The sequence below is a fragment of the Callospermophilus lateralis genome, chromosome 5, assembly GCF_048772815.1.
Source record: "Callospermophilus lateralis isolate mCalLat2 chromosome 5, mCalLat2.hap1, whole genome shotgun sequence".
Taxonomy (NCBI): Eukaryota; Metazoa; Chordata; class Mammalia; order Rodentia; family Sciuridae; genus Callospermophilus; species Callospermophilus lateralis.
The window spans coordinates 60483490-60510547 of record NC_135309.1 but is presented as its reverse complement, the minus strand read 5'-3'; the positions used below and the strand labels follow the sequence as shown (position 1 = coordinate 60510547).

At 37.0% G+C, this 27058-nt stretch overlaps 1 protein-coding gene across 2 annotated transcripts in view; it reads right to left on the bottom strand.

The window, feature by feature from the left end:
- Positions 1–25588, bottom strand: part of Slc12a2 (solute carrier family 12 member 2) — a 99453-nt gene extending 73865 nt beyond the window's left edge. For both annotated transcript variants that reach the window (XM_076856693.1, XM_076856694.1), the window contains exons 1-4: positions 24776–25588; positions 4434–4553; positions 3531–3606; positions 3129–3224 (exon numbers count right to left, since the gene is read on the bottom strand). In XM_076856693.1, coding sequence (XP_076712808.1) covers positions 3129–3224; positions 3531–3606; positions 4434–4553; positions 24776–25522 — 1039 coding nt within the window. In that variant the 5' untranslated portion in view covers positions 25523–25588. The remainder of the gene's footprint in view (positions 1–3128; positions 3225–3530; positions 3607–4433; positions 4554–24775) is intronic.
- Positions 25589–27058: the final 1470 nt, after the last annotated feature.

Here is a 27058-nt window from a genome sequence, read left to right as displayed (position 1 = left end):
ATCCTTATCAATCAATTTACAGAAAAGCTCAGATGGATCCCCAGATATCACTATTCCTATAGCATTCCTCCATTTTTTTCTTGACACTTTATGATTTTTCTGGATAGTTCCAGTTCTACCATCCTCCTCTCTTAGGCAGTCAAATCATAGCTATAGAAGATCCATTCTAGGTACTCTTGATAATACCCTAAAGCACTGTTTATGGTTAATGGCCAAGAGAACTTATAGATTGAGTATCTTTAGTTTTACACCTTAACACCTTCAATTTTTTGGTTCCTTGAAATTTTGTTGAACAAAAAACATTCCTTTTTTCACAGATTTCCAGTCTAGACCTGTTATCATCTTCCTGTACTGTCATTTAACTCTCCTAAGTATTGTACTAAATGCTTTTGGAGTTATCCTGTAATTCAGACTCAATTTGTTAGAAAATAATACTTAACAGGTACTCTTAACAAGTAAAGAGTTTACAGAGTTAAAATATTCTAATTCTCTTCCATTTTTCACTTGTTATTGTAGAATAATTATCTAATGAACAAATTTCTTATCAATTTCTTGGTTGGTTTATATTTTGGTAAGAAATCTTTCATCCAGTAAAGTTTGATCCAACATAGATTGTTTAACTTTCTCAAATTTCAGGTTGGTTCCTTACCATTTCCCAAAGATTAGACATGAGTTTTTTGTAATGTTTTACTGTGAACTTATGGATTTTTATCATATATTGTGCTTTTATCCAAATCGGTTATTATCATTATTATTGTTGTTCAAATTATCCAAACTTCAGCCAGTGTTAGGCTCTTAAGTTGGTTCCTTAAGTTGGTTCCTCGGTACTTTTGCTATAACTGGTAGCTTCTGTTATCTTCCTAACTTTTGGAAATGAAAAATGACTATGCACTATGTTTCCTGTCCAGATCTGAAATTAGTCATGCTTCATTCTTTTCAATGGAAATTCACGATATGGGTACTTGCTGCTACTGGGTTAGTCATTTATTACAGGTCATTTTAATGGAGAGAGCTAAAAATTATGTACTTTGGGGATAAAATGTATGATACTACATACATAGTATTTCCAATCATGCATATGGGGTATAGATCATGTTGGTTTTATATCTGTGTCTACTGTCTCCCATGTGGAGAATAATTTTTTTCATGATACAAAGATACTTCGTTGGAGATCTATAAGTCCCTGAGTCAGAAACAGAGGGTCTTAAATTCACAAGAATCTTGAGGAAATACTACAGATGAAGCAGCTCATTTCTATTTTGTAAAAATCAGTCAGGTGTCCAAAGTCACTAACACAAAGTGAAAAATAAATGCCTTCTAATGTGTCATAGTATTTGGTCCTTTCTTCAATCAACAAATTTCTCTTTTATCTTCTTTAGGATTATTTCAGCAAATGTGCTAAATTCTTATTTATCTAAGTATCTGGTAACAGAAGAATTCCAAATTTTATGATATAATGGTCTTTCTCCCTAAAGGTTCTTCCTCTTTAACTTATCATTTTGAGGAGACATTAACAAAATTACAAAACATGTGAATTTGTTGGAACAGAGCTTCATAGGTTCCAAGTTTTCACACTTTTCCCTGGCATCTAAGACAAGAGAAGATTGGATACAGTCCCCAAGGTAGACAGATTTGTGACTAGATAGATAGATAATCATTATTTATATATATATATATATATATATATAGTACTACTATTAAAGAAAAATGAAATGGCTTTTGGGGCACAATCCAGGAAAATCTATGCTTTCCAAAATTCAGATTCAAATGTAAAATGGTCCAGGGTTCATGCTGCCTGTGGTTTCATTCCCCATTCTCATAGAGACTCACAATCTAGATGTTGAGGTTAGAGGGTAAGGAGAAATTCTTTGATGACTTGCTGATCCCCTGCAAATACCCAACACGTTACCCTTGTCTCCTGTTAATTATTCCCAATGTTGGATAGAAATGAAGCATTTCAGTGTTGTCTGATTAACTTTGTTAGACATATCCATATTTTACAATCTAATATAAAGTTCAAGAAGACTAATACAAATATAAAATTTCAGTAAACAATGATGCTTACCGATGTGATTCTGCAATCTTTGTAATGTTTTGAATAACCAATAAAAATAAATAAATAAATAAATAAATAAATAAATAAATAAATAAACAATGATGCTTACTCAGTATACTGGTAATCATATTGACACAAGCTACCAGTTTCCCAGGGCTTATTGATTTGAATCCTTTGGTGTCTAAGAAGGATAAAGGTGTTGGTGAAAATGAAAAGCTCAGTGTGGCTCTCTGTCTCCCTCACAGAAAACCTGACACAACTAAAGCAGAAATTTTATTCACATAATGTCAAATAGGTATATTCAAAATAAATAAGTTAGATGGAATAGGTGAATGCTATTCTAGGTCGAGGTCGATTTGCTATGGTGACTTCACAAGTGCTAGTTGACATTCTTTGTTCTTTCTCCAGGATTCCCCTCACTCCAAATGGATGAAAAGTTCTGATTTGGAAAACTGAATTATTTTCTTTTCTCAGGGGTCTCAAGGTCATGCTCTTGTTTTCTTAAGTGCTTTCTCTGGGGAAGGCAAAAATCTCATAAGGCGCATCCTGTGGACTCCAATGAAAGAGGCCTCAGGGTGTTCAGAGAAGACAGCTAGACTTGAAGGTATAAATTCAGAGTCCCAGGTACAACTCTCATAAGCTGTTAGAACATGGGGAAATTACTCTACTTCAGTTTCCTTTAATGAGTGGAAAAATAAAGTTATACTTGTACAATGTAGACCAAATGCCAGGATACATGTGACTGATCCAAGGGATAAAGCTTACGAGGAAGTAACAAGGTGCAGTCCAGTTTAAAAAAAAAAAAAAAAAAAAAAAGACTAGTTAGAACCTCTATTCTTGCTACCAGACAGACTTAACATTTTAGATGTTTTAAAACATACATGTATTATATTAATATGGGTCAATATAAAACTTTACACTCAACATAATAGTTTGGAAGTGCTTGGTAGCAACTTCCTTGCCTGTATACACCTGGTATATTCTATTAAGGCAAAAAATAATTAAAAACAAGATTTAAATATCAGTTTATTTAATAATTATAATATAATGAAGTGAAAAAGACTGAATTTACCTCCTCTTACAAATCCATTAGTAGCTATTGCTGATGTAGACAATCCTGTGATTGTTGTCACAATAGTGGCCATTGTTATTACAAGGACTGACAGACCTTTAGGGAGAAAGGAAAGAAATTGAGAATATATATATTCTTACTTAAACTTGCCATTATCTAGAACTGGTTGGTCTGAATACTTTGAATTTACAAGTTAAAATTAGCTACTTTTAATCCTATTTTTTTATAAAACCAAATCAGAATTGTGAAAAAAGTAAAATTAATTTAAGAATCTTGATAATAAAGAAAAATATTGCTCAGAAGGACTCCCTTGCCTGAGTCTTATGAGATTGAGAGCTCAAAGGCACATGCTATTTTATTTATTGATTATGTTCAAATCAATTAGTAAGGAACTTCACTTACCTATTCCAGCTTGACCTACAATCCATGACAACCTAATAAAGAGCATCACACCCCAAATGTTCAACATACAACGTACCTGGGAGGAAAAAAGAGGCCACATCACAGATGAAGAAAGTAATCAAACATATATAGTAATAAATATTAAACTGGCCCAAAGTAGAAGAACATAACCTGGAAACTACAGAAGCTGTATAGTTTTTAAATCTAACTCCTCCTTTTTAAAAGAGCTTAATGTGAAAGCTTACTGTTAAGCTAAATATAATGTAACATAAATACATGTCTATAAATAAATGTGCTCAATCAGACATCAGAAGTAGGAGAAGTTTCATAACTCACTTGAAGCTAATGTATGCTAATGTATGAAATATGATATGTCAAGAGCTTTGTAGGGTTTTGAACAACCAATAAAAAAATAAAAAAAAAAAAAAAGAAGTAGGAGAAGCAACACAAAAAAGGTACAAAAAATATAAGACTCCAGCAATTCAAAATAATTCACATGCCCTTTTTATCATGAGTTTAAATTTTGCTTGTTCTTTTACAACATCCTTATTTGAGTAGTTAGCAAATTAAACCATTACATATTTTTCAACATATCAATTCTTTATGTTTTTTAAAAATTTAAATTTAATAATCCTACCATACCTTAGGTGTTTCTTTCCTGTTTAAAATAAATTACTTCTGAAAGCTTCCCCAATTTATCAAGAAAAATTTGGTTAAATTAATTAATACCCTATCTTCTCTACTGAATATCCAAAAGAAAGGAAGCACATTAATTGGTCTTCTATAGACTCAGATACAGTTAAAACAGAAAAAAGAATTCTCTTGAGAATTGATGACAATATTAGGTAGCCTTTATAATCAACAGAAATGCTGTACTCTCAAATTAAGTCTATAAATACATACTAAAACACCCTTGATCCAACCAAACTTCACGACTCCTTTACTTTCTGCAGTGTATGTGACCACGGCATCTCTGGTTGGTGTACTTTCTTCCCCATTTGCAAAGCCATCCTCAAAAGGTTCCTAGTCATAAAAAGAAATGTACATTATACTTACGAATTATTAACTGTGAGTGATACATGCATACCCATGTTTACAGCAGCATAATTTACAATAGCCAAATTATGGAACCAACCTAGGTGTCCATCAAAAGATGAATAGATAAAGAAATGTGGCACATGTGCACATTATTCAGCCATAAAGAAAAATGAAATTATAGCATTTGCCGCAAAATGGATGGAGCTAGGGACTATCATGTTAAGTGGAACAAGTCTAACTCAGAAGGCAAAGAGTTGTTCTATGCTTTCTCTCATATGTGGAAGCTGGAGAGGAAAAAGGAAAAAAATGAGGGGGAGGGGTATTCTAAAAATGAAAGGGAGATCAGGAGAGGAAAGGGACCGAGGGGTGAGAGGTTGGGAGAAAAGAAGTAGTGCTGGGGAGAGATATTGGCCCAATTATATTGTTGTATTGTGTGCATGTACGAATACATAACAACAAATCCCATCATTATGTACGACCATGATATGCCAATAAAAAAAAGTGGGAAAAAAAAAAGAATTATTAACTGTGAGATAAAGAAACTTCTTTTCTTCCTAAGTAAGCTGTTCTAGGCATTTTGTTATAGTAATAAAAAAACTGATAAATACATAAAGGTTTCTGATACTTCACCTGAGAAAAATGTAAAGCAATAAACTCAAAGAAAACCTTAATCACTCAGATTTCTTAAAATTTAAGTCTCACCATGATGGTAAACCAATTTTAATAATTCTAAATTTTACACTACTTAGTGAATACTGTCTGCAAAGTACAAGCCTCCTAGGTCAATCAATTCAAACTTTGTATCTCAAGCCACAATTCATATTACCTAGTTGTCACCCTTCCAACATATAAAGTTCAACATCAACAATTTAAATTTCTTCATCACCTAGCATAGTCCATGACAGCAGCATTCTCAACATTCATTCATATCTTGGTGTTTTCCTTTGTTAATTGCTTTTAGTTTGAGACATGAACTGGTTGAAACAATACATTTTCCCAACCAATAGGTAAAGTTTCAGGTCTAATTCTGTAATTTCTAGTTTTTGTCCCTCTACCTTTTCTCTTTCTCTCTAGGTGTTCTCAGTACACCAAAGAAATATGACAACTTTCCAAAGCAAAACACAAAGGGATTAAAAAGATGGCTTGGAAAACAGAAGATGTTCCAGATCTAGAATCATGTTCCAGATATTATTCTCATGATTCCTACTCTATCCACATTCTCAATAGAAAGGAACAAAATACAACTATACTTTGAGCTTTCTTTAAATATAAAAGAGTCAATCAAATTTTTAAAACCAATCCCTGAATGAATTCTGAATATAATTATTTAAAAGAAATGAACTATAGCAAGTTCTGTATTACCATAGACCAAAATCTTCATAAACTTCTCTTTGTCTTTAGGTTGCCTATTGCTATTTCTTGCCCTGCGTAGAATATCCTATGAACATGGTAACCACTAATCATAAAACTTTTAGAAGTATGTATATGTAGCCAGGTGGTGCATGCCTGTAAACCCAGAGGCTTGGGAGGCTGAGGAAGCAGGATCACAAGGGAGTTCAAAGCCAGCCTCAGCAAAAGAGAGGCACTAAGCAACTCACTTAGAGACTCTGTCTCTAAATAAAATACAAAATAGGGCTGGGAATGTGGCTCAGTGGTCAAGTACCCCTGAGTTCAATCGCCAGTGCTAAAAAAAAAAAAAAAAAAAAGAAAAGAAAAGAAAAGAAAAAACAAAGGAAAAAAAATATGTATATGTAAAAACAACAAAAAAAAATATTGATCATAGGTTTGTATAGCTCAATCACAAGAACAACCCTACTTTGGCTTTACTTAGATTGTAAAATGTGTTCCAGACCATAAATAGTCAATAATTATCCCAAATAGTACAAATGATTCCTAATAGGGATTGAAGACTCATCTGTTCAATTGTTTAAATACAGCCAGGACAGAAAAAGTTTGCCTGTTAATCAATTAACTTTAGACAAAAGTTTCCTAGTTTTTACTCTAGGATGTAGAGTTCTCTTTAATTAGTTTATGAAAGAAGACTTTAAAATATTATATAACTTCCAAGTGTTACTAGTAAATATAATGTCTATAATATGCGTAGAAAAAATACCTCTCTTTCCAACTCTATTAAAAGAAAATTAAAGATGTGTGTAACCTTATGGGCTGCTGTTTCCAAGGCTAAGTATCAATGTGGGTGTCTTTTTAGCAATGCAAAAGTATGCAGGCATCCTAAAATTTCTGCTGTGGGTGTTTATCAGCATTCCACTTCAAAGTTGAAGATCTAGCAATTCTGATAGTTTAACATACTATAAACAATTATGTTCAGAAACAGATTTTCCAGAGTATATGAAATAGTATATTAAAATGAAGATGCAACCACAGAAAATGAAAAAAAATTCTAATCATCTTCTGTTAGCTCTATTTTAAGAAGTTTTAGTTATTAATCTCTAAAATATAATTCAAAAGTTAAAATCAATTAAGTATGCTATTTGTTGTTCAATTAGCAAACTTAAATATAATGAAAGTGAGGTCATAATTAATTTTCTGAAATACCAGGAAACCAAAATGAATACCAATATTAATCTTTTTGTTGTTGTTTCTCATGTATTGTGTTGGTGCTAGGGATAGAATCCAGGGCCTCATACATGCTGGGCAAGCCATTCTATCACAGAAGTGCATGACATATCTCCAGCTGTTTCTTTAAATACATTAGCTTCAGAAAAATAAAGAAATTATCCAATATATTCACTCCCACCCAAAAAATAAACTATATAACAATTTCATTATATAAGAAAAAGGTCAAATATACCAAATATTGTCGAATATTCATATATGAACTATAAATTAGGCTAATACAGAAGTACATAAATAAAAATCTTCAATTCACCTGCCATTTACATAGAAATGATGGGTTTATGTTTTAAACTGTTTTCTACACTAATACATAAAAAGCAAAAACATAAATGATTTTATGGATAACTCCATTTAAATGAAATAGACCATCTTGGGTATGGTGGTGCATGCCTGTAATACCAACAGCTTGGGAGACTGAGGCAGGAAAATCTTAAGTTTGAAACCAGTCTCAACAAATCAGCGAGACTCTGTCTCCAAATAAAATATAAAAATGGGCTGGCAATGTGGCTCAGTGGTTAAATGCCCCTGGGCTCAATCCCTGGTACAAAAAAAAAAAAAAAAAAAAATGAAGTGGACCAAATTAACTTAGCATTATTCAGGAAAGTAACTTCCAAAAAGTACCCAGGGATTTTGAGTCTATGAACTTGGAACTGAGGGTGGGGATGACAACAGAACTGGAAAAGAGGGAGAGCAGGAAAATATGGAAGACCCAGGTAAAGTAGACCTTCAGTATTTAGAAAGATTTTTTTTATAGAAGAAATAAAGATACTTGTAAATTATGTCATCCTGAAAGGAATATTTCAGGAGCCAGAAGACAATTAAAGACTCTATAAAGTAGTTGAAAAATTCATGAGAGGAACTTAAGAGAGGGGCCAGGGATAAACAGCCAGTGGGTAAAACTATGGAAACAAAATTGAGAGAAACTTACAGAGAGAAAACGTGGGGATGCAACATTTTTCAGTATTATCAAAATATAAGAAGGAAGAGAATTCTGGTTTCCATGGTCATTATTTCTTATAAAGGGGTAAAGAAAAGGAAGAGTTTTTATACTGTAGATGATATCATCTCTCCCTTGCATATTCAAAGCACTACCTCAACTTGATTCTTCTTTCTCCTTTGATCATGGTCAACTTTTTATTGCTTCATGCCCCCAGCCAAAGTCACTAAATGACTAGTACAGCACAATCTTACATTAAATGCAGGTCAACCTGGTTTTGCCCCACTACCATATCAAAAGTTTTTTATTAAGACATCCAGTAACTTCTCTGCTGCCAAATCTAATATACATTTTTTAAAAATAACTTTATTTTTATGTATCGAAATGAGAATCAAACCCAGTGCTAGACAAGCACTCCACCACTGAGCTACAAGCCCAGCCCTCCCCATATACATTTTTTAGGCTCTGTCTTGCTGGATTCCTCTAGCTGTATTTTATACTACAGTCCAGTGTATCTTTTATGAAATATCACTCTTTCCCAGTTGCTTATGATTACATAGAGTCTTTTTTCAATGTTTAGTCCTAAACCTGTATCCTTTTCTTATGCTATATTTTCTTCCTATGGTTACCTCACTAGAGGCATACCTTAAATACCATCTATGTGTGACAAGTCACAGTGATGAATCAAATTCATTTCCAGATCAGACTTCCCCTCTAAATTTCAACTCTCTGTGTAAATACTTATGATAGTACTTTGATGTTTCAACATTTACAAATTTTTTTAAACTGGATCTAGCAAGTGTTTTATTTATTTATTTATTTATTTATTTGAAGATAAAGGCAAATTAGGAAGATGAAAATGTACGCTAACTTGATTAGCAAGGTGGTATAAGAAAGGATATGAAAATTCCCTTTCTGATATCCTCTAAGATTTAGACTCCATTTATATGTACCTTTTTTTTTTTTTAAATAAGTTTGGACATGTTTTTTGAAAAAAAAAGTCTTGCATGGTTTACCTGTCACCAGTCTGTTCTGGCATGCTTCTTGATAATATCAGAATCATCTGTGTTTAATGATAGCCAAAGTGCAGAGTCTTTGGTATCTGACACATGCCAATTCAATATTACTGACACCAGTGTCAGACACCAGTCTGTGCAACATGGCTATTCTATTTCATATTTTCTCCAAGCTGAGCAGTCATCAGGGTGAGTAATTTCATTTTGCCCCTCTAATCATCTTCAGAGTCTGCCTGTACTCCAACACATACTTTCTACTTTTCATAACAAGTTGGAGCCTAAAGCTGATCCACTCTAGACACTTAGTCTTTTTTGCACTCATCATCTTCCTGCTGGCTCCCAACAAAGAAAAACCAACCATCCACTCTGCTTACTATTCTAATCCTTACCAAATGAGAAAAAGAAATAGCCAACGTACTATAATAGTGACTTTCTTCTAAGTGAAAAGAAAGTTTTTCTTTTTTGGATATAATTTTAGATCCTGAAAGGTTTCAGTGCAAACTGTCAAACCAAAACATATTTGACCAAAAAGACAGGAAGACTTAAATCCTTTACAATGTTTTAGGATGTAAATATATTTTAGATTTATTCCTACATTCAGGTGTCCTTTTTTTCTCAATTTCCAATATCTAAAACTTAACTTTTTTGATTTACTGATTTATATTTTACATATTAAAGGTCATATTTTAATTCTGCTAGACCTAAAACACTGCTCATAAAATACTTGGCTTATTAGCTTAATATTTATTTATTTATTTATTTATTTATTTATTTATTTTTTGGTGCTGAGGATTGAATTCAGAGGTGCTTTACCACTGATCTACATCCCCAGTCCTTTTTGGTTTTTATTTTAGAAACATGGTCTCACTAAGTTGCTTAGGTTCTTGCTAAATTGATAAGACTGGCCTTGAATTTGCAATCCTGCCCAGCCTCCCAAGTTGCTGGGATTACAGGGTGCTACCATGCCCAGCTCAATGAAACAATTCTTAAAATATCAAGTTATTCATTCTTACCTAATACTAAAATTTTATTTGGTATTTTAGATCAAACTATTGTGTAACCAGCTTTACTTCTAAAAACAATTACAAAATCAAGCTTTGAGGGAAAAAGTATTCTTTATTTTTTAAAAAATTATAATAAAAAAACCTTAACATGGCTTTAACTAGCTCTGTAACAGAATGTAGGATTGTCTTCAATGTGTATCCTTATTAGTGCAAAAATATGCATATCAATGCACTTCACATTTTTAAATATACATGACATTAATATATTATAGTTCTTCCTTTTTCTTTGGTTTTCACATCAAGTGTACAATATAACATATAATGTAGCATAGCTATACCTTATGTTGTCACTGGATAAGGATGGTAATACCCAGAAAAGTGACTGTGCTGTCACCAGAATGATTTTGGATCTTGTGGTTTTTTCCACAGTAGGCTGATAAAAAGTATTTTTCACTGTGTGAAGAAAAATCGAGATTGTTTAGACAATCAAACTTCCCAGTACAGTGAACATACCAAAAAAACACATTTCTGGCAATGTATTACCATCTATAACTTTTAATACAAACTTATTCTTCTTTTACAGTTAAACTGGTAAAGGCTTGGTAAAAGTGTCTTTGCTCAGTGATTTCAGGCATAATAGGCAAAACAACAGCCTACTAATGGTTTGTTTCTTTTAATTTGGAAGACGGGTATGTTTTGTTGTTTTATTGGGATTTTAAAACACAAGTGAACAAAGTTGTACTAAAATTTCTCTTTAGGTTTTTCTAGGTTGACACAATGTTTTGTCCAGGGAGACTAAAGGATGCCCAAATATCATGTCTTTGAACAGGAAAATGTTCCAAAGCCCTTCAATCATATTTAATACATAAAAAAGTCTAAAGTAACTTCTAATGCTGTTCTATTATTTGAAGATGCTGCATTTGCAAAAGCAGTTTCTGGGCATAGATTTAATCAAAAGTTTATTTTATTTTATTTTTTTTTAGTTGTAGATGGACACCATACCTTTTTATTTTATTTACTTATTTTTATGTGGTGCTGAGGTTGAACCCAGAGCCTTGCACGTGCTAGCATACCGCTGAGCCACAACCCTAGCCCATTAAGTAAATATTTATTAACTAATTTTACCAAGTACCATGTTAGACACATTTCAGCCCGCTTAGAGTTGCTATTTTTTCAGTAGAGTCTAGACATAAAAGACAAATGTTCTACCATAAATAGGGACATTTCTCATTGTATAAAGCAGCCTCTATTGAATTTGATGTTCAATCCAGTCAAATGCTGCATGAAAACTACTTCAGCTTGGTGTGGTAGCATGTACCTGTAGTCCCAGCTGCTCAAGAATCTGAGGCAAAGATCACTAGATCCCAGGAGTTCAAGTACAGCCTGAGTAATAAATCAAGACCATCTCAAAGTAATGATGATAATAAAATAACAATAACACCCAATTTTCTTTTCAAGTTACAACCCCACTCTGAGAAGCAGTTCCTCTTCTGTAAAATGGAGATAATCCCTGCTCACCAATATTATCCCCTTGGGGACCTTAAGGTTCTCTAAATAAAGATCGGTTAGTAATAAAACAGCCATCTAAAGCAGTTGAGACTGCTAGCTCTTGGCTATTAAGTTAACTGATACAACTAGATTATAAGACTTCAATTTAAGTGCCAATGCCAAATTTGGAATGAGACATTGACACACATATTCAAAATAATTAATGGGAAACTTTTACTCTATTGTGGCCTTACTTTTTAATTCCTGGACACTCTTTGGTAAGATCAAGATTTTTCCATCAGTAGACCCTGTAAGAGCAAGGGCAGCATATTCCTGAGACTGCATATGCATTCAGTGCCTAGTCAATTCTGTACCTGTTCCACCTGTTCAGAAGCTCTGACCCATCACAGTATGGGATGACCAACAGCAGAGCAGGTACACACCCTTAACTACTATTGCAACTGGGATCCTCTTACTTTAATACCCTCAAACAAGTATCTGAAATACACAGTGTAAAGGTTTTTTTTTCCCCCCCCAACTTAAAATCACATATTGGTTTATTTCCTATCAGGCTTCATTCTATGCATATATTAAGATGTATTTATAAAAAATGCATACAAACATACATAATTATTCAGCTCAATATCATACTGTATATACTATTATACAGTATATTATTATACTACTTTTTCAATTAAACATTTTCTTACCAATAAAAATTTTAAAGCTAAGGTTGTAAAGTGGTGGCAAATGAATAGGTGTGATTGGCTCAGGGTTCAATGGTTGTGAACCTGAGGAACAGGAGATCCTGTGATATAACCTGTGGTCAGTCTTCACATAGTATAAAGTTTTGACCATGTTTTATGAACCAGGTGCAAATCTGCTTTTATGTAAATGTCCATTCATTTAAGAGGAGCAAAATATGCTTTTAGCATCATTTCTGGAAAATGATTCTTAAATCATGCTGACTTACATGATTAATAAAGAAACCATATAAGGCAGTCACTTATCAAAAAAAGCAAGAATACTGCCAGGCATGTGGCGCACACCTATATCATAGCAGCTTGGTAGGCTGAGGCAGGAGGATCGTGAGTTCAAAGTCAGCCTCAGCAACTTAGCCAGACCCTGTCTCAAAATAAAAAAGAAAAATGAAAGAAAAGGCTAGGGATGTGGCTCAGTGGTTAAGCACCCCTGGGCTCAATCCTTGGTACCAAGAGTGAGGAAGGGAAAGCAAGGATATTTATTACAGATGAAGAAAGCCGAATGAGAGAGTTTTTGTTTTACAATAAAACAGTTATGTGCAATGGAATGCACTGTCGCAAAATGTGTCAAATATATCATTTACCCTGCAAAATGAAGACTGAAGAATTATAAATTAAAAATTAAAAAGACTTTCTCATATTTTGATCTATGAAATAAAAATATTCCATTCATACAAAGTTTCAAAGGAAGACAAACTAAACTAATAGCCTCCAGGAATACACTCAAAAGTGTTTAAAAAAAAAATCAAGGCCAAGACTCAAGGATGTGATCACCATTAAGTCACGGCAATAGCTACTTTGTGGGACAATTAGAAAGGGGTGCACAGAGGACTTCAGGGGTACCAGCAAGTGTAATTCTTGGTCTGGATGGTGATTACATGTTTCCACTAGAAAAGTTATATATTTATTCTTTATGTTCTTTTTTATATTCCACAATAGAAAAGATTAAAAATTAAGAAAGACTATGTATTAAATACATAGTATATTACCTGCCATTAACTGAGTAAGAGCTTGATAAACTTTGGCTATCACTATAAACAACTAATGAATGAATGATGAATTAGTGCCACTTGACCATTTGAGTTTAAAATTGAATGTTAAACAAATTCATAAAAACAAACACTGCAAAACATCATTAATATAAGTTCATACTATTACATAGCTTGTATAGTATAATGCAAAATTGGCAAACTTTAAAATTTATCTCTGTATGAATAAAACAAAAGCACTGTTTAAATGTGATGTCAACCTCTGCACGGCAGTAACAAAGGGTTTTATCACTCGTGCCATGAGCAGGTTATTATAGCACAATGTGCATGGCTTTGAAAAACCACTGATCACACAGCTAGAAATATTTTGCAATTTTTCTGGCACAAAAAATTTACTCAATAAATGACAAACTCCTTCCTTCCCGATTGACCTTAGTGGCAATGTCATCCACTTTACAAAGTCATCTACATTAATGCTAAATTTTAAGAAAGTTTAAGAACAAGTGGTCAGACTTCTGGGACCAGCATTATTGAGGCAAATTAAATCATAGTTACTGATGGTGAGAAGGGTGGAAAGCTTTATTTCAGGGTACTGTTAATATACAAAAATGTATTACTATTTTTGGCTGGCAACTTATGATTGATTTAAATAAACCCAAAATCATACATAAAAAATGCCAAAGTTCATCAAAAAATCTATTTACATCCTAAAAGCAAACTTTTTGACTAAAATATTAATGCATACATATGCAAATGTGTATGACAAATTTGTATGACAAAGATGGTTTATTCTAACAATTGTTAGAACCAACTTTTTTTTTTTTTTTTAAATCAAGTACTAGCAAATTGTATCATCCCCCAACTACCAACATTTCCTATCCGTGCTGTCGGTGATTGGTGTATTCAGTGTAATGCTCCCCATACAGACTACTCTTTCAAAACAAAGTATTGTTTTACAGGAATCCAATCTGCTCTGGTTAACAATGCTCTATTAATATCCAGTGGCATTAATGCAAAGCTCAAAACTCAAGTACCAGAGATAAAAGTGGATGGTGTGACCATGTGACTTTACAATGAACCAAGTCAGAACTGCTGACTGCAGTCAAAGAATTCAGTCCTCTACCTAGCCCATCATGTTCTTTACTAACCATTCAAGAATGAATTACAACAGGGCACATAAGAATAACATAAATTGTGCTTTGTTTGAAACCTCACACAACTTGCTAATGCCAACAAAGAAAAAGTTTGAAACATTTTCATTCAAATTACCAGAAAATTTATACGTTCTGGTTCCAATTAATAATATAGCTGTGTGATTTACATTTCAAATTGTTGGTATTTAAAAAAAATAAGAACCAAAAGTGGGGAAAGAGAAATATATTACTAGCAACATCAGAAATAGAAGCATCATTTCCAGCATCAGTACTGGAAAAACAAGATGCATGGAAAAACTGTGTGATAACAAAAACTACATTTAGTATAAATCTAATACATAACTTGCACTTGGTATTTCATGCATTTCTGATAGGAATAGATAATATATCTCCCAAGTATATCATCTTTCCTGTTTTCAATAAGGGAACTGAGAGTCAGGATGGGAAATCCTTTTCCTACATGTCACAGAACTATTAAATGGGAATAGCCAAGTTTTAAATCCCTGGTTGACAGCTCAACTATATGTGCATGGACACTCAGGGCAAATGGAAAAACACAAGACAACAGCCAAAGACAATGAGAAAATCTTGAAACAGAGAAAAAGAACACACCATGTACAGTTGTCTAACTTCTTAACCAGAAATGAGGGAGGTTAGAAGACACCAGAACAATATGCTTAAAGGGCTGAAAATAAGGTTGTGGCTCAGTGGTAGAGCGCTCGCCTAGCACACATTAAGGCACTGGGTTCAAACCTCAGCACCACATAAAAATAAAATAAAGATACTGTGTCCACCTATAACTAAAAAATACTTTTTTTAAAAAAAAAGAAAACCCTGTCAACTAATAAGTTTATATACAGCAGGACTACCCTTCAAAACTCAAAAGTCAGTTGCAGACTTGTAATCCCAGTGACTCAGAAGGCTGAGGCAGGACAAATTCAAAGCCGGCCTAGGCAACTTATTGAGTCCCTAATTAACTTACCAAGACTTTGTCTCAAAATAAAAGATAAAAAGGGCTGATGATGTGGCTCAGAGTTAAAACGCCCGAGTTTAATAGTTCAATTCCCAGTTAAAAACAAAAACAAACTAACAATAACTGAAGTAAAATAAAGACATGTTCAGATAAATAAAAATTAAAGAGAACTTGTTGGCAGCTCACCTCTATTACAAGAAGTACTTAAAGAAGCAGTATCAAATGGATACATAAATCTCTAGGAAATGAAAAACAATGGAAATATGTGTATGTATGCATATATACATTCATGTATTCTTGTCTCTTTTTAAAAGCTATACAACTGCATACAAAAAGTACAAAAAACATATTACTGGATTTACCATTTATACAACAATAAGGATTCTGAGGAAAGTTTTCTACTTATTAGCTAAAGATATTCATTACGGCTAGTAGAATAAGCACTAAAAAGAAAAATGTAAAGAGATCATTAGAAAGTCAATAGAACTCAATGGAATACTAAAATTTTTTTTTTAAAAAAATCAGCACAAAAGATGGCAGGGAAAGGATTAGAGAAACAAAAAACAAATGAGATAGCCAACTTAATTATAAGTAAATCAAAGCAAATGTAAACGGACTAAACAGTATACAGAGGAAAAGGCAAGTTATGGTGTAGGGAGCCACTTTGAATGACTCGTGCCTTCCATCCTGAAGAGAGAGGCCTTGACCATCACTACATTTCATAGTGATCTGGGCCTTGTCCCAGAAAGCTGAGGGCGGTTCAGGAAGTTGAGTCTTCAGATCTAAGCATTGCCCCCCTGGGTTGAATTACATTGGCCTGTCCCTTGTAACCCTGCCCCTTATGGTCCTTTTTTGGATGGAACTTTCTAAGAACAAAGGTCTCCCTCCCCCCAATAAAAACCCACTTCTTGCTCTTTCTCACCAGCCTCTTGTGACTTTCTCTTGCTCTCCTATTTGGGGAGCCTGAAGCCAAGCGAAAAGCCATCCTGAAGCTTGTTTAAAAATAAAGTGCGTGTGTGTGTTTTATTTGGTGTCCATGGAAATTCATGAGCGATCTTAAGTTCAGCTGCCCGCCCGGGTCGGGGGCAGCATTATGGTACATGTACCTGAGAGTATTTTATAAATATTCACCTAAATAGAAGATTGCTTTAGGTGACATACAAAACTTTCATTCCCTATTTACTAATAAGTGCACATTTAGTGCTCGATGTAAAAAGTGGGATATAAAATTACAGTTTAAAATTATGCACAGGGGGCTGGGTATGTGGCTCAAGCGGTAGCGCGCTCGCCTGGCATGCGTGCCCCCCGGGTTCGATCCTCAGCACCACATACAAACAAAGATGTTGTGTCCACCGAGAACTAAAAAAATAAATAAATATTAAAAATTTAAAAAAATATATATTATGCACAAAGGAGCTGGGGATGTAGTTCAGTGGTACAGTGCTTTCATCCAGAAGGCCCTAAATTCTAGCCCTCAATCCACAAAAACAAACATACATAAAAATGCAAAAATGTTAAAGGTTTGATATTACTTTCTTTATTTTCCAAACTTGCTCTATTATTTTCTCCATAATAAAATAATAAATATTTTGTCATGGTTTGGATTCAGAATGTCCCCCAAAGTCTCGTGTGTTATTAAAGGCTTGGTCCCCAATGCAGCAATGTTCAGAAGTGGAATTTGGGGGAAGGTACTAGATCATGAGAGCTCTAACTTCTCTAACCTCATCAATGGGTCATTCACTGACAAGATTCAGTGTTACTGGGAAGTGATGGAAAATGGAAGAGATAGGACCTAGACAAAGTGAGTGGGACCACTTTGGGGGTATGCCTTTGGGGACTATATCTTATCCCTGGGTACTTCCCACCCACCACTTCCTGGCTGCCATGTGGTAATTAGCTTTTCTATACTATGCCCTCTGCCATGATGTCCTACCTCAACTCACAGGCAAAGCAATGGAGTCAGTGGATCATGAATTAAAACCTCTGAAACCATGAGCCAAAATAACTCTTTCCTCTTTTAAGTTGTTTCCTCAAATGTTTTTTTCATAAAGACAAATGGCTAACACATTTTAAGTAAGTACATTTAAGCATACAATCTTTGTGATGTTTTTATTTTAAACTAAAATTCTGAGATTAAAACTATTGACTAAAGAAAATAAATTCACATTTTAATATCCAAAGAAAACTTCTTCCTCTGAAATCGAGAGTAGCTTATCATAAAACTTGATTTCTAAAATAGTAAAGCTTAAATATTTATGCCTGGAACCATTAAGTTCCATAAGACATATATCAACACCCAATAATTTCAAATGAATTCATCAGGAGTTAAACTCAACAATTATTGCTTGTAAGTCTGACTTCTATAAAAATTTTAATAGGCCACTTTATAGTCGTTTTCCTTAATACCTCACCTTCCCTAATATCCTGTGCCTGCCACTTACTTACTGTGAGACTTCAGTTAAGTTGCTACTAACCTGAGTTTGTCTATTTGTAAATTACCTGGTATGCAAGGTTGTTCCTAGCCAAAAGAGAGCTTCTGAACATAGCAGATATTTAATAATTAGTAACTTAATTCAATTCAGGATATAATTATCTAAGAGTTGAAGCCAGATCTGACAGTTACTATTTGTCTATTACCTGTCTGCATTAGAGTATCTCAAATGTGAAAACCAGCACAAAGAACACAACTATGTACTACCATTGTAGGGACAAAACCCTAGGTTTTTATCATGTATTACAAAGATCTACACTACTAAGGTTCTCATTACTCTTCTATCAAGTGTCTTACCACTTCAGTCTCGATTTCCTTTATCACAAACATATTCCCATCTCAGGGTCTTAGTGTCTGCTGTTCCTGTGCCTAGAACGTTCTTCCTGATATTGGCATGATGTTGTGGTTTAGATAGTTGTCCCCCAAAAACTCATGTGTGAGACTATACAAGAACAGTAAGAGGTAAAATGATCAAGTCTTACCTAATCAGTACATTAAACCACTTAAATGGATTAACTGGGTGGTAACTGTAGGCAAGTAGGATGTGGCTGGAGATGGTCAGGGAGGGTATGCCTTTGGGGCTCATATTGTTGAGTGTGTTGAGCTGAGTGCTACTGTACTTCCCAATTGTTGTGTCCTGAGCTACCTCTATCTGCCACACCCTTCTGCCATGACATTCTACCTTTGCCTTAGGCTCAGAGAAATGATGTTGGTCATCTATGAACTGAGATTTCTGAAACCCAAATAGACTTTTCCTCTTCTAAAATTGTTCTTATCAGGTCTTTTGGTCAAAGTGATGAAAAAGCTGATTTATAAACACATGGGATGAACCCTCAGTCCCTTCTAGTATGTGTCCCCATATCAGAGAGGTTTTCCTCAAATACTCGGAAATACCACGACTGCAGTCATTTCTATCTAGCCATCTTTTTTTTTACCCTGATTTAATTTCTTCACAGTACTACATCTGATCTATTTGTTTATTGTCTCCTACAACTAGAATGAAAGCCCCATGACTTTGTTTTGTTCACTGCTATATTTCCCCACTTCTAATGATGCTGTTGTTGATGCTCTGTAAGGATTTGATGAATAAGAGAATTCACATTCATCTCACTTCAGCATGGAGCCAACTTAATAAGTACTATGGACTTCCCAAACACATATATGAAACATAATTAAGAATCACTGAAAGCAAAGACACTTAATGTGTAAGAACCAAAAAATTCAATTTTGTTGCTTTAAGTTCCAGTCTCACAGGACTGAGAGTATTAACACAAATACATATCAAGAAGACATCAATTATGATTAGACACATAAATATATTTTTGCCATATTTTATATCCCTAAATTTATTTTTCCTTCTACCCAGGTAGTCAGTTGGTATGTATTTAAGGAATGTATCCAGTTTGTGTAAGCCAGACTTCAGTGGCCACTGGCATGGATTTAGCAGCCCGTAGCAAAACTGTGAAACAGAACAAATCTGACTTTTCCCCATCTAAGGGTTCCAGCTTTACTAAATTCTGGAAATTACTCCTAGATACTTCCCCATATGTGACATATTCTTATTCCTCCAGGGTGACCTTCAAGGAATCAAGCAATTCCTGAAGTAATTAGTAGGGTGTGGTTTTTTTTCTCCAGAATCAATAACACCCACCCAAAGAAGCAGCTCAGTGTTAGAGGTGATATCACAATTGTTACTTAAAGTCTTTTATTAAGTGCTGATAAGAATTGCCCACCCTCATCCATTCAGTGAACAAATCTTTTTGGAAATAAATGAGGCATAAACTCAGATTCTAGTTAAGGAGTTAGTTGCAGTATCAATTACATCATCACAGGTATTCCTTATTTCTATTCATTATGTAATCATTCAACTCTCAGGGTGTCAGTGTGGAGGGGTGATGGTGATCATATCTCCAACTCAACATCCCTGCTAGGCTTAGAACAAGTCTGGTTAATAGGCAGAAGATAAGAAAGAAGAATCTGAAGACACAGGCTCTGGCATTAGAGTCAAAAAACTCAAGAGTGAAGTCCAGCTCTACTTCTTTTAATGAATAGCTGTTAAGCAATATCTTCAGTGTCCATGAGACCATTTTATCATAAGCAAAATGTGTAAAAACCTATTTCTTAGTAATTAAATGAATAACTAACAAGTGCAGAGAAGCATTAAAAATAATATAGCTACCTTCTTTACCTTTCCTTTATTAAGGAGAAAGGCAAATATAGGCCACATACAATGGATTCACACAACATTGGCAAAAGATTCCCAAGTCTAGGCCTAAGGACAAATGCAAAAGTAGTGCAACCCTTAAAGAAAAGAAAGCTTTAATAATGCTCTAGGTAGGGGTATAGTTCACTGGTACAGCCTTTTAAAATCTAGTAAGAGCTAGTATAAATATTCACCACTCCATTTTTCCATGTTTGATAATCATGATTCCTATCATACATGTTAAAGTTGCCCATCAAATACTTCACTGGTATTCCCCACTTTTTATTTCTTCCTATAGCAGCAGAAATCATTACTTTGGTTTTACTTTTTTGCAGTTTTGAAGAATTTCTGCCTTTTTAAAAAACTCTTTTCTCTCTGGGTATGGTAGTGCATTCCTGTAATCCCAGCAGCTAGGGAGGTGAGGCAGGAGGATGGCAAGTTCTAGGCCAGCCTCAGCAATTTAGCAAAGCCCTAGCAACTTATTAAGACGTTATCTCAAAATAAAACTTTTTTTAAAAAGGGACAAGGATGTGGGCTCAGTGGTTAAGTGCCCTTACATTCAATCCCTAGGCAGCTATCTGTCACTGGTCTGGCAGCTCAATCTCTAACATACCTTGTCACTGGTCTGGCAGCTCAATCTCTAACATACCTTTAGGTGTTCTAAATGTCCAGTCCCTCTTCTCTTACCTACCCATTCCCCCTAATACTTTTGTAGGTATTCTAAATGTCCAGTCCCTCTTCTCTTACCTACCCATTCCCCCTAATACTTTTGTCCATGACTTTAAATCTATACACACCTGTACACATACACTCTCTAAGGATTTGATGAATAAGAATATATATGGAAAGAGAAGAGAGAGGCAGATATATATATGTATGTACATAATTTTTTTTTGCCTTCCTCCTCCCAATGACTCTTTAATAAGATGTCTTAGAGTCTATTCAAACAATTCTTTCTGTCCATCACCCCAAGTCTATTCTTCCTCCCACCTCTCCCACCTCAGGCAACAATGCCACTACCTATTTAGTTATTCAAGTTCAAAAAAATCTGAGAATCATCTTCTCTCTGTTCTGCATCCAAGCCAGCCATATCCAATCTGTTCTGTCACCAACCCTTATTATTTTTCAATTAGACCACTGTGACAGTTTGAGTCTCCCTGCTTTCATTTTTTACCCTTGCCAATCCACTCTACTCCCAGCAGCCAGCAAAATGGATCCTGTTGCTCCCTCATACATAATCCTTCATAGCTTCCCATGACATTTATAATTAGATATACCAGCCTCTCATTAGGTCTTTGAACATACCACAATTTTACATCTATCTTTTTATTTGCTCTTTTTTTGTCATCAGGTTCATTCAGGTTCAAGCGTCAATGTCACACTTACACCTTCCCAAAACCCAATTAAAATTAGGTCCTATTACATCTTCACTAGCAAAGTTTACTTTTATTTCATGTAGCTCAGTGGTATTCATTTATAACATAATATTTCATTTATAACTATGTAATTTGTTCAACTATTTGGTTAATGTCTGTCTAGGCAGAAGCAGTATTTATTTTGCTAATCACTGCATCATCCTTCATCCCATGGTTATCACAGTCATGTAGCCAACATCTAACACATCCCTTTCCCAAAGAGAAACCTCATGAGTCTTGTTTCTAGAATGGCTGCTTAACACAGCAAGCTACACCAAGGATATTTGTTCCTCTACAGTTGGACATTTGGGCAAAATACTTTTAAAAGGTCAATGTTGAGCAATGAAAGAAATTCAAGTGAAAGACAATATAATTCTTTTTCCTAACAAGTTTTTGGAGCATTTACCTTTGACATCTTCCATAGTTCCTAGCACAGAGTTAGACCCATGATAGATACTAAAGCACTTAGTGACCAAAGTAGAGTATTAACAATCAATCAAAAGCTGGAATTAAATGTTACAGAAATTCTAAATATTATAGTTCACTAAGGAATGGAAACATTATAGATGGTTTTACACAGATAGAAGTCAATCTAGACAGAGTAAAAACAACTTTTAGGGATCTAGCCAACCCAATTTATCACCACTCCCTTGCCTGTCCCCCTTCAATAGTGGTGTATAGGCATATTTGTACTACCTAATATCACACCTATTTCTTTAACCCATCTGCTAAAATTCTAAGCAATTTATCTTCAATATGTGTTTAAGTTAACCCTACCAACTTCTTCCACAGTCCAGAAAGAATCTTGATTGGGGACTGAGGATGTAGCTCAGTGGTAGAATGCTTGCCTAGCATATGCAAAAGAAGGTTTAAAAAAAAAAAAACTAAAAAAATTAGCCCAGGATGGCTTATGCTGTTAATTCCAGGGGATCTGGAGGCTGAGGTAGGAGGATCGCAAGTTTAAAGCCAGTCTCAGCAATTTAATGAAGCCCTAAGCAACTTGGCAAGATCCTGTCTCAAAACAAAAAAACAAAAAGAGCTGGTACCAAAAAAGAAAAGAAAGAAAACTAAAGAATTGATCATACTACCTGTTGTATAAAGCAAACCCCAATTTTAACATTTTATATAATATATTCACCCCAATGACTTGGAAGGCTAAGCAGGAGGATTGCAAAGTTCAAGGCCAGTCCCAACTTACTCTGTCTCAAAAAAAAAAAGAAAAAAAAAAATCTCTGTGTGTGTGTGTGTGTGTGTGTATGATATAAATATACATATTCATCTAAAAATGAAGTAATTAAGATAATATAATATTGATATATCAGAGTTTAAATTTTGCCCTTTTTGAAGGGCCAATGTGAGTGGAACAAAAACTGCACTAGCCATTATTTTCAGGTGCTGAATGTGGCCCTCTATTTTTATTGCACTTTTTCCCTAGTTGAGGAATCCAAGGCTGAGGGGTTGGATAAATTTTTAAACTATCATACAGCTAACAGCACAAGTCTTCTCTTTTTTAGATGAACAAAAATGCCAAAAACAAAAATGCAAATACAACTTCAAAATAAAACTAAAGTCTTGAAGACCCTAAAGTGCTTTGTTAGTGGCAGAGTTTTAAATTAAAAAAAAAAAAAAAAAAAAACCTTCCAATTTAAAGTCTTCCTAGAATTTATGGGTTAAATACAGATTGGCTTGACTGCTAAACTACTTGGACTTGGTTAAATAAATCTGAAACATATTTGTATCATATTTTCAGTAGCAAAAATGCTCTAAGAAAAGGAATATTACCAACCCCATATCTATTGTTATTAACACAGATTTGAAGTGCTGAAAAAAGATTTGAAAAAATAAACTCCAGAAGTTTAAACACTTAAAGAAGTGTTTTAGAAATTGTTTTGCTTTTGATGACAAAATACCACAATGAAAACAGAAATAGTATTATCTAAACCTAAATGATGTCAGGCTTTTAAATAATCAATAAGCTGTCAGAGATGGGACCTATGCAATTACATCAAATTGTGAATATTACTTTTACATTAGGACCAGTCCAGTCTTGTATGAAATAAATATATGCAATCAAATAATCATGTCAAAAAGTAATCACACACTTAACACACTTAATAGATTTAAACTTTTCCACACAATGATCATTTCAATCTATGTGATACCAACTCTGCCCACATCAAATTCCATCAATGTAGTCCTTATAGACTTGCATGGGCAGACTTCAAGTAATCCCCACCCATAAAAAATGTTAAATATTAACGGAGTGTCAAAAGCATCAATGTTATTTCAAAATAATGGTTTTGAACCTTGAAGAAACATGTCTAATGGGCTCTTAAAAATATAATTACTGAAGTCACTCACAAGTGTAAGGGGACAGTTTTCTCTTTACCAAGTATGATCACTTGTGCAAACACTCCAGATGGTCTTTTTGAGCATTCTTCAGAGAAAAATCAATTCTCCTGTCCCAGCCACCGCACCACCCCAGTCTTTTTCTTTAATGACGTGCCTGTTTGTCAAAGTTTTCTGATATAGAGTACCCTTCCAAAAGGTTTACAAAAAAAATTAATTTGTGCCATTATTAGGAATGTTATATCCCAAGATTCAAGATTTCTATAATCCTCTGAACTTTCAAGATTGCAAAATTTTGAGCTTAATAATTCATAGACCACAAACACACCCTATTAAGATTTTCCTTCAAACACCACCAGCTCATAGGCTCTCTAATGGGTGTACATAAGCCATAGGCTACAATCTAAAAAGACACAGATGGTAGGTGCTCTCCGCCCTCTCCCCAGAGAGGTACTCACCTAAACCTCCTGCACACTCCCTTCGCAGGGCCCACAAACACAACGATAAACTCAGTGAGGTGGTAATTGTCAAGCATGGGTGAGAAAGACAGTAACTGGACAGGGAAGGTTATTAAACTAAACGCAGCCCTCTCCAGTATCACGTAACCAGCCTAACCCGCTGCAAACTTTTAAGAGATTAAGTTACATTCCACTGCAATTCCACCCCTGACAGCTGAATCCAGAGATGCCAGCGAGCCAGGCTGTCCATTCCCGCCACCTCACCCGGGAGAGTCGGTGGCCACATCCTGCGGTCAGCACGCACCAGAGGATGGGAGGCGGGGAGAGCTCACCTTTTCCAGCTCGTCGTGGAGTTCTGCCAGGCTGGGCCTGAGCAGCTTCTCGCCCAGCTGCGCGGCTGTGTGCCGGTAGTGATCAATCCTGGGCACCGCGTCCATGGTGTTGTGGCCAAAGGTGCGCAGGTAGTAGGTGTTGGTGTGGGTATCATAGTAGTAGTGCTGGTGATGACCACTGCCGCCGCCCGAGTGCAGGCTGCTGCCCTCGCTCAGCACTGTATCCCCGCCGTTCTGGAAGCTCACGTTGGGCCCATCGCCTCCGACCCCCGCCGCATCCGACAGGCTGTCGTCCGCAGACGAGGAGGCAGCCGGGTCCACGAAGTTCACACGGAAGCGGCCCTTGGCTTCCTCGCTAGCCTTGGCGGACCCGCTCTCACCGCTGGTTTTCCCGTCCGCTGGGGTCTCCTTGCTCCCTGCCTCTGCCCCTGTTCCAGCCGCTGCGGCTGCTGCTGCGGCCGCCGCCGCCGCCGCCGCCGCGGCCCGCCCAGCGTTCTCAGAAACCAGGTCCACCTGGAAGCGGCTCTGGCTCGGGGTGGGCCCCAGGGGTCTCCCCAGCCCGTCCCCGGCCGCCGCAGCGCCCTCACCGAGAACTCTACCGCTGCCCCGGCTCGCAGCCGCAGCATCCTCCGGCAACGAGGGCACTGCCGTGCCGGGCAAGTCCACCTCGGCCGCGGCCAGCGGCGTCTCCACGACCCCGGCCAGCCTTGGGGCGCCGGGGGAGGGCGCCGTGGGCCCCGGCTCCATCGCCGCCCGACCCTCGGCGGACCTGAAGAATCTGGCGAACGTTGCGGGCTGCTGCGCGTCTCCGCGATCCCGGCCGGCAGTGGCTGTGGCTGCAAGGTAAGGTGAGGAAGCTGCTCTCCCTGCCACTCGCCCGGGCGGGGACGTCAGCCGCCAGCACCCGAGCCAGGCGCGAGTGCTGTGGGCGCGGGGCGGTCCGCTGTTTAAAGGCTCGGCGGGGCCGCAGCGGCGGCTCTGGCTGCAGCACGCGGGAGGCGGGGCCCGCGGCTCCTCCGCCCCTCAGCCCGCCCACCCGCGGTCCCGCAGTGGCGCGCGGCGGACGCTCCCTCTGTACCGCGGCCCTCCCGGGTTCCCGCACGACCCCACGCGAGAGCCGCCCGCGCGAGGGTGGCTTTTGGCTCCTAGGCGTCAGGCCTCCGGCAGCGCCAGCACCGCGACCAGGGAGCAGGCGTGGCTACACGCCGCCTCACCGCGGTAGCCGGGAATATATCCGCGCCGCTACCTCCTCTTCCGTCGCCCTCCTCCCACCTCTCCACCCTCCCCCGCCGCGCTCTGCGAGGAAGAGGAGCGGGGCCCCCAGGCCGCCTCCCGGTCTCCCCGCCCCAAGGCGGCGCGTCAGCGGGCCGACTGCCCGTGCCGGGGGCCGCGGACGGCGTGTGGGCGCTGGCACGCCGGTCACGGATGCTACCAAGGCAGCTGCCACACAGCGACGGCTTTAGGGGTTCTTCTCGCTTTTTCTTTTTTTTCTTTTTCTTTCTTTTTTTTTTTTTTTAATTCTGAGTTCGCAGTGCTTGGGCTAGGCTGGCGAGATCTCGCGAGATGCTGCAGGGCAACTGAGCCGCTTCCCCTCAGTCGCGTGGTACCCGAGGCCTGGCCGCCGCTGCCGGCCGCCGGGGTTCCTACGGTGATGCTGGGGGCTCTCCTGTTGGGCCCGCGGGCTGGTGCGTCTTCTGCAATGCCTTCTCGGGGTTCTGGCCGGCCGCCACGCCCCGCTCTCGTGGCCTGAACTTGGGGAGAGGCAGCTTCCCTCCTTGAGGCCTCTTAGTCTAATACTCAGGCAGCCAGGCAGTTAGATTTGCATAACTAGAATCAGTCCCAGTCGTGATGCAGCGGGTGTGTCCACGTTTCCGACGACTACACTTTTATTTTAAAGACTGATATCTGAAGGTGAGAAAGGAGCTTAGTTGTGTATTGTTTAAAGGCGATATTTAAATGATAGGCGCTTAGCTCTCAGTACCTTGACTACAGTAACATTCCTGTAAAGCACGTTTCTACATGGTTTGGGTTGTGAAGAATCAACTAAAGTTTTAACAAACATTATGGTACACTTCTGCTCTGGAATCCTTTTTTTATTTTTTTCTTATGTTAAAAAATAGAGGGGCTGGGGATGTGGCTCAAGCGGTAGCGCGCTCGCCTGGCATGCGTGCGGCCCGGGTTCGATCCTCAGCACCACATGCAGACAAAGATGTTGTGTCTACCGAAAACTAAAAAATAAATATTAAAAAAAAAAAAAGTACAAAGGTTAAAAAAAGTGTTAAA